The sequence below is a fragment of the Schistocerca serialis genome, chromosome 5 (genome assembly GCF_023864345.2).
Source record: "Schistocerca serialis cubense isolate TAMUIC-IGC-003099 chromosome 5, iqSchSeri2.2, whole genome shotgun sequence".
Taxonomy (NCBI): Eukaryota; Metazoa; Arthropoda; class Insecta; order Orthoptera; family Acrididae; genus Schistocerca; species Schistocerca serialis.
The window spans coordinates 377,637,705-377,654,928 of NC_064642.1; the positions used below are offsets into that span (position 1 = coordinate 377,637,705).

At 43.4% G+C, this 17,224-nt stretch overlaps 1 protein-coding gene across 1 annotated transcript in view; it reads left to right on the plus strand.

The window, feature by feature from the left end:
* The window catches only part of LOC126480678 (peroxidasin), a 221,510-nt gene that overhangs the window by 107,861 nt on the left and 96,425 nt on the right, over nucleotides 1-17,224 (plus strand). Inside the window, exon 9 of the mRNA XM_050103902.1 lies at nucleotides 9,186-9,522. Coding sequence (XP_049959859.1) covers nucleotides 9,186-9,522 — 337 coding nt within the window. The remainder of the gene's footprint in view (nucleotides 1-9,185; nucleotides 9,523-17,224) is intronic.

Below are 17,224 nucleotides of genomic sequence, written 5' to 3' on the forward strand. Positions count from 1 at the left end.
CATTTCCAATAAATTTAACTTTAGATACTGTATTTGTAATAGTTCTGTGTTGTTATTTGAGGAGTTTTCGTATCTAATGCAGACGTCTTCAAGATTCTGAGGAGTGAGTCTCTGGGTAACGAAACATAATCGTTGTCATTTGGTTATCTGCCTTGCGGCACGTTTAGACTTTGTAGCCTTTGTGGTCTGCTTTCTCTTCAGCTTTTCTTACCTGATGTACCAGTGGAATAGTGGGAGAATCTTTTTCAATAAGAATTAACTAATATACACTCCTGGAAATGGAAAAAAGAACACATTGATACCGGTGTGTCAGACCCACCATACTTGCTCCGGACACTGCGAGAGGGCTGTACAAGCAATGATCACACGCACGGCACAGCGGACACACCAGGAACCGCGGTGTTGGCCGTCGAATGGCGCTAGCTGCGCAGCATTTGTGCACCGCCGCCGTCAGTGTCAGCCAGTTTGCCGTTGCATACGGAGCTCCATCGCAGTCTTTAACACTGGTAGCATGCCGCGACAGCGTGGACGTGAACCGTATGTGCAGTTGACGGACTTTGAGCGAGGGCGTATAGTCGTATAGTGGGCATGCGGGAGGCCGGGTGGACGTACCGCCGAATTGCTCAACACGTGGGGCGTGAGGTCTCCACAGTACATCGATGTTGTCGCCAGTGGTCGGCGGAAGGTGCACGTGCCCGTCGACCTGGGACCGGACCGCAGCGACGCACGGATGCACGCCAAGACCGTAGGATCCTACGCAGTGCCGTAGGGGACCGCACCGCCACTTCCCAGCAAATTAGGGACACTGTTGCTCCTGGGGTATCGGCGAGGACCATTCGCAACCGTCTCCATGAAGCTGGGCTACGGTCCCGCACACCGTTAGGCCGTCTTCCGCTCACGCCCCAACATCGTGCAGCCCGCCTCCAGTGGTGTCGCGACAGGCGTGAATGGAGGGACGAATGGAGACGTGTCGTCTTCAGCGATGAGAGTCGCTTCTGCCTTGGCGCCAATGATGGTCGTATGCGTGTTTGGCGCCGTGCAGGTGAGCGCCACAATCAGGACTGCATACGACCAAGGCACACAGGGCCAACACCCGGCATCATGGTGTGGGGAGCGATCTCCTACACTGGCCGTACACCACTGGTGATCGTCGAGGGGACACTGAATAGTGCACGGTACATCCAAACCGTCATCGAATCCATCGTTCTACCATTCCTAGACCGGCAAGGGAACTTGCTGTTCCAACAGGACAATGCACGTCCGCATGTATCCCGTGCCACCCAACGTGCTCTAGAAGGTGTAAGTCAACTACCCTGGCCAGCAAGATCTCCGGATCTGTCCCCCATTGAGCATGTTTGGGACTGGATGAAGCGTCGTCTCACGCGGTCTGCACGTCCAGCACGAACGCTGGTCCAACTGAGGCGCCAGGTGGAAATGGCATGGCAAGCCGTTCCACAGGACTACATCCAGCATCTCTACGATCGTCTCCATGGGAGAATAGCAGCCTGCATTGCTGCGAAAGGTGGATATACACTGTACTAGTGCCGACATTGTGCATGCTCTGTTGCCTGTGTCTATGTGCCTGTGGTTCTGTCAGTGTGATCATGTGATGTATCTGACCCCAGGAATGTGTGAATAAAGTTTCCCCTTCCTGGGACAATGAATTCACGGTGTTCTTATTTCAATTTCCAGGAGTGTAGATAACAATAAAATAAATTAAAATACAAGAAAATGTGACAACCATGTCAGAATACATAAGTTACATATGTGTGGTCTAGGTCGTATTATGTGTGGTACTTTGGTCCAGGTCATCAGTGATGTACCAGCAAAATTATTTATATTCTCATAGCTATTGTTAGGTCAATGTTGCCATACGCCTTCAAATGAGGTACTTATAATACTTGAGTACTGATTATCATGGGGATTGCAAAATAATATTTTGGAATTTTGTGTACTGCACTTAGATGCTACTTTGATATTTGCCTATAAAGTCGCTTATGGTCAATACTACATTTTTTCTCCTCTTATGGAAGTTGTCCTCTGCCATAACTTGCAAATGTGTCCAACATCATTTTCTAGCCCTTTAGGATTACTGTACTGTTCACCTATCGTTGCACTCTTGAGTTGCCACTTAACCAATTGTATACTTGATGCAACATTGCATTCCCTGACACTTAGCTAATGGGTATATGTCCGTTATTGTTTGATTTTAGCTAGTCAAATATTTTGAGCAGTTCTTAGGTACCATGACATTTTGACCCATACAGATAGTTTCCGACTCATTAAGGTCATTAGACAGAATATGATGACACTGGATGATGTACTTAAAATCCGGATAATCATCTCATACGCTACTACACCCAGCCTTAATGCAACCTGAGAATGATTTGACATAGTTATAGGTGAAACTCTTAGCCTTAGGGATGGTATACATTTCATTTTGAGATTTATGTTCAGACATATAGGTGGCCTCCTATATTTCTGTTTTTCTTCTTTCCTTTTTATTCAGTCAATTCCACTTGGTATAATTCTGCATAATTGTATAGAACTTAGATGTAGGGAGATAGACATTTTGACATACAGAGACTGAGAATCTTCTTTGTAACCATGACTGTATGAGGCAGCTGCTGGCTTTGCATTATTCCACTCAGCACAATGTGGGGTTGTCCTACGTAAGGATCCTAATGGAGTGCCTACGATGACCAGGTGTTTGATGATTTTATAGTACGACTGCATTGGTTTACTTCGTGAATGCAATTGGGTTTTAAGACACACTCCTTTATGCTTTTTATCGTAAATATTGCGGCAGCTGTTTGTCGTACCACACACAATACGACTTAGATCACACATATGTAACATATGTATTCTGACATGGTTGTCACATTTTCTTGTATTTTAATTTATTTTATTGTTATCTATAGTAGTTAATTATTACAGAAAAGGAAAAAAAATTCTTCCACTGGACATACGACTGTATGAAGTACATTTGATGTGCTACATGGCCTATTACAACTGTGTGGTATGGTTTTATGAATATTAGCGCCCGCATCTCGTGGTCGTGCGGTAGCGTTCTCGCTTCCCACGCCCGGGTTCCCGGGTTCGATTCCCAGCGGGGTCAGGAATTTTCTCTGCCTCGTGATGGCTGGGTGTTGTGTGCTGTCCTTAGGTTAGTTAGGTTTAAGTAGTTCTAAGTTCTAGGGGACTGATGACCATAGATGTTAAGTCCCATAGTACTCAGAGCCATTTGAGCCATTTGAATATTAGCGTATACACATGTTCATGTATCATGCTATATTCGAGTAAAACAGTGAAAACTATTAACGACAGCATGACACAGGCAGAGGCATATGTGCCCTAATGTTACACATGTTGTTGTTGTTGTGGTCTTCAGTCCTGAGACTGGTTTGATGCAGCTCTCCATGCTACTCTATCCTGTGCAAGCTTTTTCATCTCCCAGTACCTACTGCAACCTACATCCTTCTGAATCTGCTTAGTGTATTCATCTCTTGGTCTCCCTCTACGATTTTTACCCTCCACGCTGCCCTCCAATACTAAATTGGTGATCCCTTGATGCCTCAGAACATGTCCTACCAACCGAACCCTTCTTCTGGTCAAGTTGTGCCACAAACTTCTCTTCTCCCCGATCCTATTCAATACTTCCTCATTAGTTATGTGATCTACCCATCTAATCTTCAGCATTCTTCTGTAGCACCACATTTCGAGAGCTTCTATTCTCTTCTTGTCCAAACTATTTATCGTCCATGTTTCACTTCCATACATGGCTACACTCCATACGAATACTTTCAGAAATGACTTCCTGACACTTAAATCAATACTCGATGTTAACAAATTTCCTTTACTACTGTAAGTGCCTCATTTCCTAATCTAATTCCCTCAGCATCACCCGACTTAATTAGACTACATTCCATTATCCTTGTTTTGCTTTTGTTGATGTACATCTTATATCCTCCTTTCAAGACACTGTCCATTCCATTCAACTGCTCTTCCAAGTCCTTTGCTGTCTCTGACAGAATTACAATGTCATCGGCGAACCTCAAACTTTTTATTTCTTCTCCATGAATTTTAATACCTACTCCGAATTTTTCTTTTGTTTCCTTTACTGCTTGCTCAATATACAGATTGAACAACATCGGGGAGAGGCTACAACCCTGTCTTACTCCCTTCCCAACCACTGCTTCCCTTTCATGTCCCTCGACTCTTATAACTGCCATCTGGTCTCTGTACAAATTGTAAATAGCCTTTCGCTCCCTGTAATTTACCCCTGCCACCTTTAGAATTTGAAAGAGAGTATTCCAGTCAACATTGTCAAAAGCTTTCTCTAAGTCTACAAATGCTAGAAACGTAGGTTTGCCTTTCCTTAATCTTTCTTCTAAGATAAGTCGTAAGGTCAGTATTGCCTCACGTGTTCCAGTGTTTCTACGGAATCCAAACTGATCTTCCCCGAGGTTGGCTTCTACTAGTTTTTCCATTCGTCTGTAAAGAATTCTTGTTAGTATTTTGCAGCTGTGACTTATTAAGCTGATAGTTCGGTAATTTTCACATCTGTCAACACCTGCTTTCTTTGGGATTGGAATTATTATATTCTTCTTGAAGTCTGAGGGTATTTCGTCTGTTTCATACATCTTGCTCACCAGATGGTAGAGTTTTGTCAGGACTGGCTCTCCCACGGCCGTCAGTAGTTCCAATGGAATATTGTCTACTCCGGGGGCCTTCTTTCGACTCAGTTCTTTCAGTGCTCTGTCAAACTCTTCGCGCAGTATCATATCTCCCATTTCATTTTCATCTACATCCTCTTCCATTTCCATAATATTGTCCTCAAGTACATCGCCATTGTATAGACCCTCTATATACTCCTTCCACCTTTCTACTTTCCCTTCTTTGCTTAGAACTGGGTTTCCATCTGAGCTCTTGATATTCATACAAGTCGTTCTCTTATCTCCAAAGGTCTCTTTAATTTTCCTGTAGGCGGTATCTATCTTACCCCTAGTGAGATAGGCCTCTACATCCTTACATTTGTCCTCTAGCCATCCCTGCTTCGCCATTTTGCACTTCCTGTCGATCTCATTTTTGAGACGTTTGTATTCCTTTTTGCCTGTTTCACTTACTGCATTTTTATATGTTCTCCTTTCATCAATTAAATTCAATATATCTTCTGTTACCCAAGGATTTCTACTAGCCCTCGTCTTTTTACCTACTTGATCCTCTGCTGCCTTCACTACTTCATCCCTCAAAGCTACCCATTCTTCTTCTACTGTATTTATTTCCCCCATTCCTGTCAATTGCTCCCTTATGCTCTCCCTGAATCTCTGTACAACCTCTGGTTCTTTTAGTTTATCCAGGTCCCATCTCCTTAAATTCCCACCTTTTTGCAGTTTCTTCAGTTTTAATCTACAGGTCATAACCAATAGATTGTGGTCAGAGTCCACATCTGCCCCTGTTACACATAATTTTAGTTATATACAATATGTTTTTTGAGCCACTTCGATAGTTAACATGATACCTGTCAGTTATCAATGTATGTTCTATATTTTTTATAATAGCACATTTCTTCTACTCATTGTACAGGGGCCTGAAGATGGCATTAATATAACGCCGAAATTGGTAGCACATAGAAGTTCATAAAATAAATTTCTACAATACATACGGCTGTTAGTAAATTATTGCATCAAGAAGTTCGTGCCAGCCGTCGTCTCACGATACATAATGGATCAACGAAGATATTGCTTCTCTGTTGAATTACAAACCTCTTTAAAATCAAAACATGTTAGCACTATTTTTATAGGATAGTAGCAAATCCGGAAATGCTTTGCTATTGCAAAGAACATACGGGAATTTGGATATATGTCCTCATTTCCTTCTCCTTCTTCTCCCCCTCTATGTCCATATCGTCACCCCTGCTCTTTCCATGTACTCCTTCCCCTCTCTCTGATCTTGAGTCTTGTTTACTGTTATTGCGAATTCAAAATCCGTATTAGTGTTCTGATCATAAACTGGTAAGCGGTAAGCGCAACTTTTCTGTTTTCTGTGAAAACGTCTGCGAGAAACAAAAGAAACCAGGACATTTTTGTTTATGTAACTTTTGTTTAAAAATATATTTAATTTATGGGAGAAACAATTTTTCTAATGATTTAAATGCCGCACTATCGTCGTTACAAGTGATTTGCAAAGGAAGACAAAAACCGCACGTATTCAAAGCAGGGCAAAGCACAGTATTTTATTCCCCGTATTCAGTTTCAACAGAAACCTGCACATTGTTGATTGAAAAAGTATATTTTCTATGTCCATATAAATATTAAATAGAGTTTCCTTCAAAAATTGGAGTTAAATTGATCAAGAATTTTTCGAGATCTTTCATACCTACTTTTTGCATACCGAATTTTGTATATTATATACGAGAGTTGACTGAAAAATAATGCCTCCACCTTCGTAACCCTTCAACAGTTGACAACACTAGTATGCAGCAGGTACTGGCTTGTTCACTAGCCTCTTCTCTATAGCTCCAGATGCCAGGAAGCCTTAGTATTGAACGGCTGTGTTGTTACTGGGTAAAGAATGGAACCCCGCGCAAACGGTTGGTAAATGCTATTTAAGCAACGTGCAGTAAGTGAATACTTGACAGCAGAAGGTGTCACCCCAAAGGAGATTCATCAGAGAATGAAAGCCGTTTATGGTGATTGTGTTGATGTGAGTGCTGTGCCTCGTTGGGCGAGTAAGTTTAAAGGTGTTGAGGCGGGAACATCTGACCTGCGTGACAAAGAGTTGGACGTCCTGTGACAGCAACCACCGAGTATCACAAGCAAAATGTTCACAGATTGATTCTGGATGATCGTCGTATCACTCAGAGAGAAAGTGCAAGCACAATCGGCATTTCAGAAGAGCGTGTCGGTCACATTATTGCTTTTCTTGTCCATCGGAAGATCTGTGCACGATGGGTACCCCGGATGCCAATTCCTTAAATGAAAGCGCACAGACTAGAAATTTTGTAGGAACTACTCTCGCGTTACGAGAATGAAGATGACGCCTTTCTCCATTCAATTGTGACAGGAGACGAAACGTGGGTACACCATTACTTCCGGGAGATGAAACGTCGGTCTATGGAATATCGACACAAAGACTCGCCCCAGAAAAAGAAATTCAAGAAGCAGCCCTCAGCTGGAAAAATCGTGCCCACTGTGTTCTGGGAAGCACAATAAATGCAGTGTTTTATCACAACGCTGCGAACTCTGAAACGACGGCTATCAAGAATCAGAAAGGAAAACGGAAATGTTTTACTGCAGCATGACAATACCAAACCACATACTTCATGTGCCACTACAGCAAAACTTCAGAGACTGCATCTCACCACCGTACTGCACCCTCCATGCAGTCCAGATTTCCGATAATGAAAGACGATCTGCGGGTACATCATTTTGCTTCTGATGAAGACGTTGAGAGAACTGTGAGACTGTGGTTGCGGAAACAGAGTGTCGACTTCTTCCGTGACGGCTACAGAAAACGTGTTCATCGTTGCCAGAAATGTATCCAATAGGATATGTGGAAAAATGTGCACTAGTAACTAAAGATCACATTCTAAGGATTACTTCTGCGTTTTATTTATTAAAATATTCTAATCCAAACCCAATTAACGATGGTAGAGGCATTATTTTTCATTAAACCCTCGTATATTAAGAAGATAGAGCCTACGTCCATCCAAAGATTTATTGGGGTAACGTGGAAAAATACTGAAGTAGATCGCTGACGTATTTTCCCCGATTTTTGGTAACAATGATCCCCCTTTCTGTATTACCGACGTACTTATATGTTATAAGACTAGGTGTTCCCGGTCACGCTTTTCTGTGGCGCCGTCTGATTAAATGGAAAAGAGAAAGGACACGTTTCTACTACTGTGTGTATGGTAATTGCATATACGTCCTAATTTCCTTCACCCCCCTGCCTATATCCATCTCCTCTTCCGCCTGTCTTTGTCTATCACCTCCTCCTTCGTCGTCGCTCTGGCTAGCGCCTCCTCCCTCTTCTGTTAATCCATCTTCTCCTTCCCCCCTCCCCCCCTCCAACTCCCAATTTTTCATCTCGCCCTGCTCCCTTTCTCTGCCCCTCTCCATCCCTTCTTCCCTCTTTCAATGTCCATCTTTTCCTCTGCCCCTCCATCTCCTCCTAACCCCTTCTCCCTTCCATCTCTTCCTTTCCGCTTCCTATGTCCATTTGTACTGTTTGTATTGTACGTGAACCGGGGGCCTAGAAATGATGGAGAGGCTCCGTCCCCGCCGCAGCCGCAGTGGTCCACAACCTCACGACGACTACCGCAGTCCACTTCAACCCTCCGCCGCCCCACACCGGACCCACGGTTATTGTGCGGTTTGGCCCCCGGTGGACCCCCGCAGCGAACGTATCACACCAGACGAGTGTAACCCCTATGTCTGCGTGGTGGAGTAATGGTGGTGTACGCGTACGTGGAGAACTTGTTTGCGCAGCAATCGCCGACATACTGTAACTGAGGCGGAATAGGGGGAACCAGCCCGCATTCGCCGTGGCAGATGGAAAACCGCCTAAAAAGCATCCACAGACTGGCCGGCTCACGGGACCACGACACAAGTCCGCCGGGCGAACTCGTGCCGGGGACCAGGCGCTCCTTCCCGCCTGGAAAGCCGTGCGTTAGACCACACGGCCAACCGGGGGGGGGCTCCTATGTCCATTTACTCACACTCCTCTGTTCATCACCTACTGCCCCCCTCTCTCCTGTTACCGCAAATTCAGATTCTGTAGTGGTATTCTAAACATAAGCTGGTGAGTCAGTGTAACGGGATACGTTGCTCATAGAAGTCTGAAGTTCGTTTGTCCAACTTCTTAAATCTATGAAAGTTATTCACTGCTTCATTAGAAATTTTGACACAACATTGCATCCAAGTACGCGCCTGTTTTTTTATACACCTATTGGAGCTCCATGTAATATTCAAGATGTAATCCGTTATTTTAGATGATATCAGATTTTTGCACAAAGTACATTTATATATTTATTGTATACAAGATTTTCATATCAACATTAAAATCGCAGGCACGGGTAACACGTTAAATTGCGGATGATTGCAAGTGACATCTTCCGCGGGCTGTGGACAGTGGTTGGGGTGGGGTGGGCTGTAACTGAGGAGAACTTGTACCGCCCACAGGTCAGGTGCTGCGCGTGGAGCACGCCAAGGAGAGCGACTCCGGCGTGTACGTGTGCCGCGCACAGAACGAGGCGGGCAGCTCGGAGTCGGCTGCGCGGCTCACGGTGACGCCCTACACCTACCTGTCGGCGCCGGCGCCCACGACGCCCCCGCAGCTGGCGAGCCCCACAACCGCTTCCGGCTCCGGCGAGGCGCCGCGGCTGCTGGTGGCGCCTTACGACATGGAGGCGGCCACGGGCGGAACCCTGGAGCTGCCCTGCCGCGCGCAGGGCCGGCCGCGGCCCGTCATCAGCTGGACGCGCGACGGGCGGCCCATCCCGCAACTGCCAAAGTACAGGTGGGCGTTCTCTCTGCGTTATCGCCAAGGGAAACTACGTTTGGACAAATAAGTAGGGCAACGTACGGGGTGTTTCAGGGAGAGAATAAGGGAACAATTGATAAGAATGGGGGAAAGAAATACAGTAGAAGAAGAAGAATGGGTAGCTTTGAGGGATGAAGTAGTGAAAGCAGCAGAGGATCAAGTAGGTAAAAAGACGAGGGCTAGTAGAAATTGGTGACAGAAGAAATATTGAATTTAATTGATGAAAGGAGAAAATATAAAAATGCATTAAATGAAACAGGCAAAAAGGAATACAAAAGTCTAAAAAATGAGATCGACAGGAAGTACAAAACTGCTAAGCACGGATGTCTAGAGGACAAATGTAAGGATGCCGAGGCTTATTTCACTAGGGATAAGATAGATACTGCCTACAGGAAAATTAAAGAGAACTTATGACAAAAGAGAGCCACTTGTATGAATATCAAGAGCTTAGATGGGAACCCAGTTCTAAGCAAAGAGGGGAAAGCAGAAAGGTGGAAGTAGTATATAGAGGGTCCATACAAAGGCGAGTTACTTGAGGGCAATATTATGGAAATGGAAGAGGATGTAGATGAAGATGAAATGGGAGATACGATACTGCGTGAAGAGTTTGATAGAGCACCGAAAGACCTGTCGAAGCAAGGCCCTGGGAGTAGACAACATTCCATTAGAGCTACTGACGGCCTTGGAAGAGCCAGTCCTGACAAAACTCTACCATCTGGTGAGCAAAATGTATGAGACAGGCGAAATACCCTGAGACTTCAAGAAGAATGTAATAATTCCAATCCCAAAGAAAGCATATGTTGACAGATGCGCAAAATTAGCGAGCTATCAGTTTAATAAGTCACGGCTGCCAAATAATAATGCGAATTGTTTACAGACGAATGGAAAAACTGGTAGAAGCCGACCTCGGGGAAGATCAGTTTGGATACCGTAGAAATATTGGAACACGCGAGGCAATACTAATCCTACGACTTATCTTACAAGCTAGATTAAGATAAGGCAAACCTACATGTCTATCATTTGTAGACTTAGAGAAAGCTTTTGACAATGTTGACTAGAATACTCTCTTTCAAATTCTAAAGGTGGCAGGGGAAAAATACATGGAGCGAAGGGCCATTTCCAATTTGTACAGAACCCATACGGCAGTTATACGAGTCGAGGGGCATGGAAGGGGAGCAGTGGTTGGGATGGGAGTGATACTGGATGGTAACCTCTCTCCGACGTTATTCAGTCTGTATATTGAGCAAACAATAAAGGAAACAAAAGAAAAATTCAGAGTAGGTATTAAAATTCATGGAGAAGAAATAAAAACTTTAAGGTTCGCCGATGACATTGTAATTCTGTCAGAGACAGCATAGGACTTGGAAGAGCAGTTGAACGGAATGGACAGTGTCTTGAAAGGAGGATATAATATGAACATCAACAAAAGCAAAACGAGGATAATGGAAGGTAGTCGAGTTAACTCGGATGTTGCTGAGGGAATTAGATTAGGGAACGAGACACTTAAAGTAGTAAAGGAGTTTTGCTATTTCGGTAGCAAAATAACTGATAATGGTTGAAGTAGAGACGATATAAAATGTAGACTGCCAATGACAAGGAAAGCGTTTCAAAAGAATAGAAATTTGTTAACATTGAGCATGGATTTAACTGTCAGGAAGTCGTTTCTGAGAGTATTTGTATGGAGTGTAGCCATGTATGGAAGTGAAACAGGGACGATAAATACTTCGGACAAGAAGCGAATAGAAGCTTTCGAAATGTGATGCTACAGAAGAATGCTGATGATTAGATGGGTAGATCACACAACTAATGAGGAGGCATTGAATTGGATTGGGGAGAAGAGGAATTTGTGGCACAACTTTACTAGAAGAAGGGATCGGTTGATAGGGCATGTTCTGAGGCATCAAAGGATCACAAATTTAGTATTGGAGGACAGCGTGGAGGGTAAAAATCGTAGAGGGAGACCAAGAGTTGAATACACTAATCAGATTCAGAAGGATGTAGGGTGCAGTACGTTCTGGGAGATGAATCAGCTTGCACAAGATAGATTAGCATGGAGAGCTGCATCAAACCAGTCTCAGGGCTGAAGAAGACCACAAGAACAAAATAACAACAACAGGTTGTTTGCGTTAAGAGCGTCCAAAAATTTAACGGGGGGTAGAGGATGCTCCACTGAACAATATGAGGTAGGGATCGTGGGGTCGGAGAAGCCAAATTAGGGAGATAATAGGAATAAGATCACATCACTGTGTACTTTTTTATTTACATTACTTAACTGCAAATACCATCAGTGACACAATGAACGTATCATTTGTACTGTATCTTACAAAATATGCTGAAACTAACTGCCATGGACCTTAGTGCAAGCATGACATTGGCGAACAAGATTCTGAAGCATAGTGATAAATATACATGGTGTGTTTCGAATCACATCACAGGTAGCTGCAATTCTGGTAGCTAATTCCATTTCCGTATCCACAGGGGTTTCATACGCGTATGATTGTAGATATCCCCATAGGGAATAGTCAAGTGGATTCAGGTCAGGTGACTTCGCAGGCCATGGAATAGGACCTCCTCTTCCAGTCCAGCGACCTGAAAATACTGTACGGGCACTGTTCCATAGTACTGTACTGTACGTCTGTGAACATCAGTGAGCAATGAATGGGGATGTCGTTGATTCATAGCCCTTCCGTCATAGGATAAAGTAAACACGATGCAATAGATCCGACTGATGGACAAGTAAAGAAAACAAAACCTACATAGTGGCTTCCTGGTAATCAGGCTCGCCCTACTTGTTTTCTTGCAGGAAATAAAGATTGTACGTGTAAATGAAGAGCACAAAAAAATGGCTCTGAGCACTATGAGACTTAACTTCTGAGGCCATCAGTCGCCTAGAACTTAGAACTAATTAAACCTAACTAACCTAAGGATATCACACACATCCATGCCTGAGGCAGGATTCGAACCTGCGACCGTAGTGGTCGCTCGGTTCCAGACTGTAACGCCTAGAACCGCACGGCCATTCCGGCCGGCATAAAGAGCACAGTAAACTTCTAGGAATGTTAGTTGTGAATAAGCTGGAAGACAGTAATGATAGACAAAGCGGTAGACAAGTTTACTGTAAACGAATTTAATGTTCCATGCAACGCGCTGAAAAATTAAGTTCCGGGAAGAAACAGAGATGCAGCAGGTGTTGTAGTCAATGGAGACCAAGAACAGGAAATCCTAAATTATCTTTTTGAAATGGAAAAGTGATTTTATGGATTTACAGTGAATGTCCTACAAAAGTGGGCAGTTGATAGAACGAAAGAAAATACTGCATCATTTCTATACTAATAATGTATACGAGACAGTGACTAGACTGTGCTCTTAAGCAGGGAGAAGTGGTCACTTGTAAGCCTTCAGAAAAATGCATTAATTCTTGTATATTACTTTCTTTTCACTTAAAAATATTTGGTACGGAACCTTAAAGTGTAAGACGCAGTTAACAAAATGGAAACCAACAGAAAAAAGCAAGTAAACTGTTCGTTAATTGAAAAGGAATTGTTATGAGTGTTAATGCATTTATCCCCCTATGAGGCAAGACTGTCAACGACTTCTTTGGAAAATGTTTGCGCTTGCGTACGGAACCATGTCTGTTCCAGGCGGCCACGAATGTCTGTCTTCATGGATCCAAAAATATGGAAATCGCTTGGGGAGAAGTAGGGAGGATATGTAATGGTTTCCCAGAGAAACTTCTTCAGCGTGGTGGAAACAACCATGAAAGAACGTAGGCGGAAAGTTTGTTGGCAGATCGTTTCGAATTTGCTGCAGGAATTTAGCTAGGAACCTATTACATACGCTTCATGCAGTCCCGACTTCTCGTCATGTGATTATCATATTTTTGGAGCCATGAAGAAAGACATTCTTGGCTGTCGATTTACGTCAGATGAAGAGCTACATGCCTGTGTAGAATCATCGTTCCGTAGACAACCGGAAACATTTTTCCATGTAGACATTGATTGTCTTGTCTCAAACGGAGATAACTGTATTAACAATTATGGCTATTACTTTTGAATTAACATACGTTTTCTTACTTTGCTCCTGTATGTCACGTTTTCATTTGACTGGTCCTTATACACTGATTCAAAATTTGTGTCAAGCTTCTATCATAGAATTGGAAGGAAAATCAGCATTGGCCGGATTTTGTTGATTTATTGCCAGCAAAATCGATTTTCAGTCACTTAGTGACCATCCTCAGTGCTGTAATATACAATTAAAATTGGTAGGCACTGGAATCAAGCTATAACCACAAGCTTAGAGCGATCACATGAGTTTATGTATATACATGTATATGGTGTTTGCGTAAGAGTGTGCAGAAATGTAACAGGACATAGAGAATGCTCCACTGAACCGTTTGAGATAGGGAACCTTGGAGAAGCCAGTTTCAGAAGCCACGCGGTCCAAGGCCAGTTTCCATGCATCGCGCGGCTCCCCCTCCCCGTCGGAGGTTCGAGTCCTCCCTCAGGCATGGGTGTGTGTGTTGTCCTTAGCGTAAGTTAGTTTAAGTTAGATTAAGTAGTGTGTAAGCCTAGGGACCGATGAACTCAGCGGTTTAGTCGCATAGGAACTTACCTCATATTTCCAAAATTTCGTTTACAGCTGTAGAAAAAGACATATTTTCTGCCACAACCACATTTTCCTTAGTAAGGGGATCTCGCGCCTGTTGTGATTTATCATATTTTCAAGGCGCGTTGATAACCTACTATCTAAAACAATACCAACCCACTTCGGCAGAACTTTTTCAGTCGGTTTTCTGTGCTACGCGAAACGTAGCAGAACGGAGATGGTTTCAAATATACTTAATTTATTAATTCAAAATAGTCAGGTGCAGAAGGAATGGGTAATGATGACTTTGTATACAAATGATTTAGAAATAAATCTGTAGGTCTACGTGTGGCAATTGTAAGTAACACTTTCCATTGGGTAAACAGAGCAATAATGTAGTCGCCTAGTTCATGGTCTCTTTTTGCGACCGGAAGACTTTCGGCATTAGTGGTATACAAATGAAACCATGAAATGAAAGGAAACAAGATGTTATATAAACATTGATGTTGTAAAAATGTACTACACAGCGTATGAGCGAGGTAACAAACATATAAATGAATTACTTTACATCAGACGACAGAAAAAAATAACGGAACAAGCCACCACTATCAAACTCACTGACACACTGATGGCACATATCCGAACTGGTTTCACTACTTCTCCGCAGGCAGAAACACTGTCCAGCACAAGAAACATGCAATCGCCATTTTTCCGCTCTGGCCAATTAATGCCACCTTCCCCGACGTCAGTACGCTCTTGACGAAGGAGATCATTTTTTCTTCATTGTTACTTCAAGTCCCTATAAATGGGCCGGCTGGGAGTAGGTAAAATCGCTTTTCAGCCAAAGGTTACACAAATTGAAAAGATGTTTTAAAATATATAAGAAAAAGGGACAATGAACAATTTTTAATGCATTGGTGGATAATATTTTTGACATGTACCTAGAAAAGGTAACGATAAATCATTTTTTAAGGAAAAACACAGTGAGACTGACAATATTTATCTGTTTTAGCTTCTACAGATTTTATGCTACATTTAAAATATAATAAATGATGATACTGTGAATCATGCTATGGTGTAATAGTGATACCAGTGATGGATGCATAAAAATGATCATGACAGAGGCGAAATGACGAGAATGGCTATGTCATCTTGTGGAATCGCAGTTAGCGGCTAAGAAGCAGCCTTGTGAGGGTTGAAACTCCTGCGGGGAGGGAGGACAAGGCATGAAGGTTAACGGAAGATCTAATATAGAAGTAGTGGCGCAGCAGGAAACCGGATTTGTGATTAGTGGCTCGGATATTGGGTGCCAGAACTGGATTTGACTCCAGCTAGAGAAGAGGATGTAGGCTATGGATGAGTTGGTTTAGGATGAGAGCTGGGGGAAAGAGATAAATAAACAGTGTTGTCTACAGTCATCATAACACTGAAGTACTTTAGACTTACGTGGAGTACTGGTATCCTGACGTTTATATTCTGCAGTAAACAGCTTACACCGCTGTAGAGCTTAACCCTTGAATTAAGCACGACGAATGCGTTTCTCCATGGCCTCCTCGTTCTAAGTGGCGTCGTCGCATAAATCCGTCAGCACCATTCTGTGGCTTGTAGCTAATGTAACATATATCACATTGCACACACATAGGAAAAGAATCCACTACTGTGCAACTACGTTAACGATGACAAACTGCTGGAAACAGTTTCTGCTGTAGAATACCTAGGAGTAACTATCCAAAAGGTTGTTAAGCGTAATGCCCACATAAAATAAGTAGTAGAAAAAGCAGATGACAGACTGAGATCCACAGGAAGAATCTTATGGGAATATACGTTCTTGAGTACTGTGAATCAATATGAGATCTTCACCAGCAGACTAATAGTAGAGATAGAGAAGATCCAACGAAGAGCGGAAGTCTTCGTTATGGGATTGTTCAGTCGAAGTGAGAGCGTTAAAGAGGTGGTCATCAAACTCCAGTGGCAGATGCCACAAGAGAGGCGTTATGCATCACGTAGAGGTTTATTGCTGAAATTTTGAGAGAACTGTTTCCGGGAAGAGTCGGAAGACATATTATCTTCTCCTACATAAATCTCGCGCAATGACCACGATGAGAAAATTCGAGAAATTGGAGCTAATACGGAGGCTTACTGACGATCATTCTTCCCACGTGCTATTCGCGAGTGAAAGATGGAAGGCGTGGCGGAGGGGGGGGGGGGGGGGGGGAGGTCAGTTAGTGGTACCAGAAGTACGTTCCGCCATGAACCGTCAAGTGGCTTGCGGAGGGTAATATTAATGTAGAATGTTATAATGATAGTAGTTAATACTTCCTCCACTAGAGGGTACCTTCCGTCAGTCAAGATCATGTACTGTCGGCCAATTACGATGTTTTTCATTGACATATTGGTAAGGACACAAAGTATGGCAGTCATTATCTTGAAGGGAAAACACCTGCTTGAATTCTTTTGGTGTTGTTTGCGATTCGCTCGGAAATCGTTCTGTATACAGCTCGACAACTGGTACCGAGTAAAGTGGCGCAGCTCTTATCACAGTGAACTCATATTCAGGAGGACCACGGTTCAGATTCTCGTCCGTCCATCCAGATTTAGGTTTCTGCCATTTCCTAGATCACCCCAGGCCAATGCCGGGGATGTTTCCTTTGAAAGGCCCCTACCGACTTTGTCTCCATCCTTGAAACAATTCGAAATTGCACTCGATGTCAACGAGACGTTAAAGCCCAATATTTCTGCTTTCGACAATTGGCACCCTTGTGCAGACTTGCTTGACTAACTAATGGGTAGTAACATCGACGGTTGCCAGCACTTAATGGCAAAACAGGTTCAAGTTCTCTAATTTCATGAAAAATCTGGGAATGCCAAAAACATAAAGAAGTAAAGAAGCAAACAGACGCTGACGAATTGGAAGGACGAGACAGCTGTCGTGATGGTCCACACGTTCCGTGGCGATACGTTTCCAGCAGTAAATTCAAGCTCCGGGTTCCCATGAATTACAACAAAATTATGGGAAGCGTGAATACGAGCGATTACCAGTTGCAAAGCTACCTAATGATCAAGAGCACACGAAGAAATATTATCAGGATTGGTA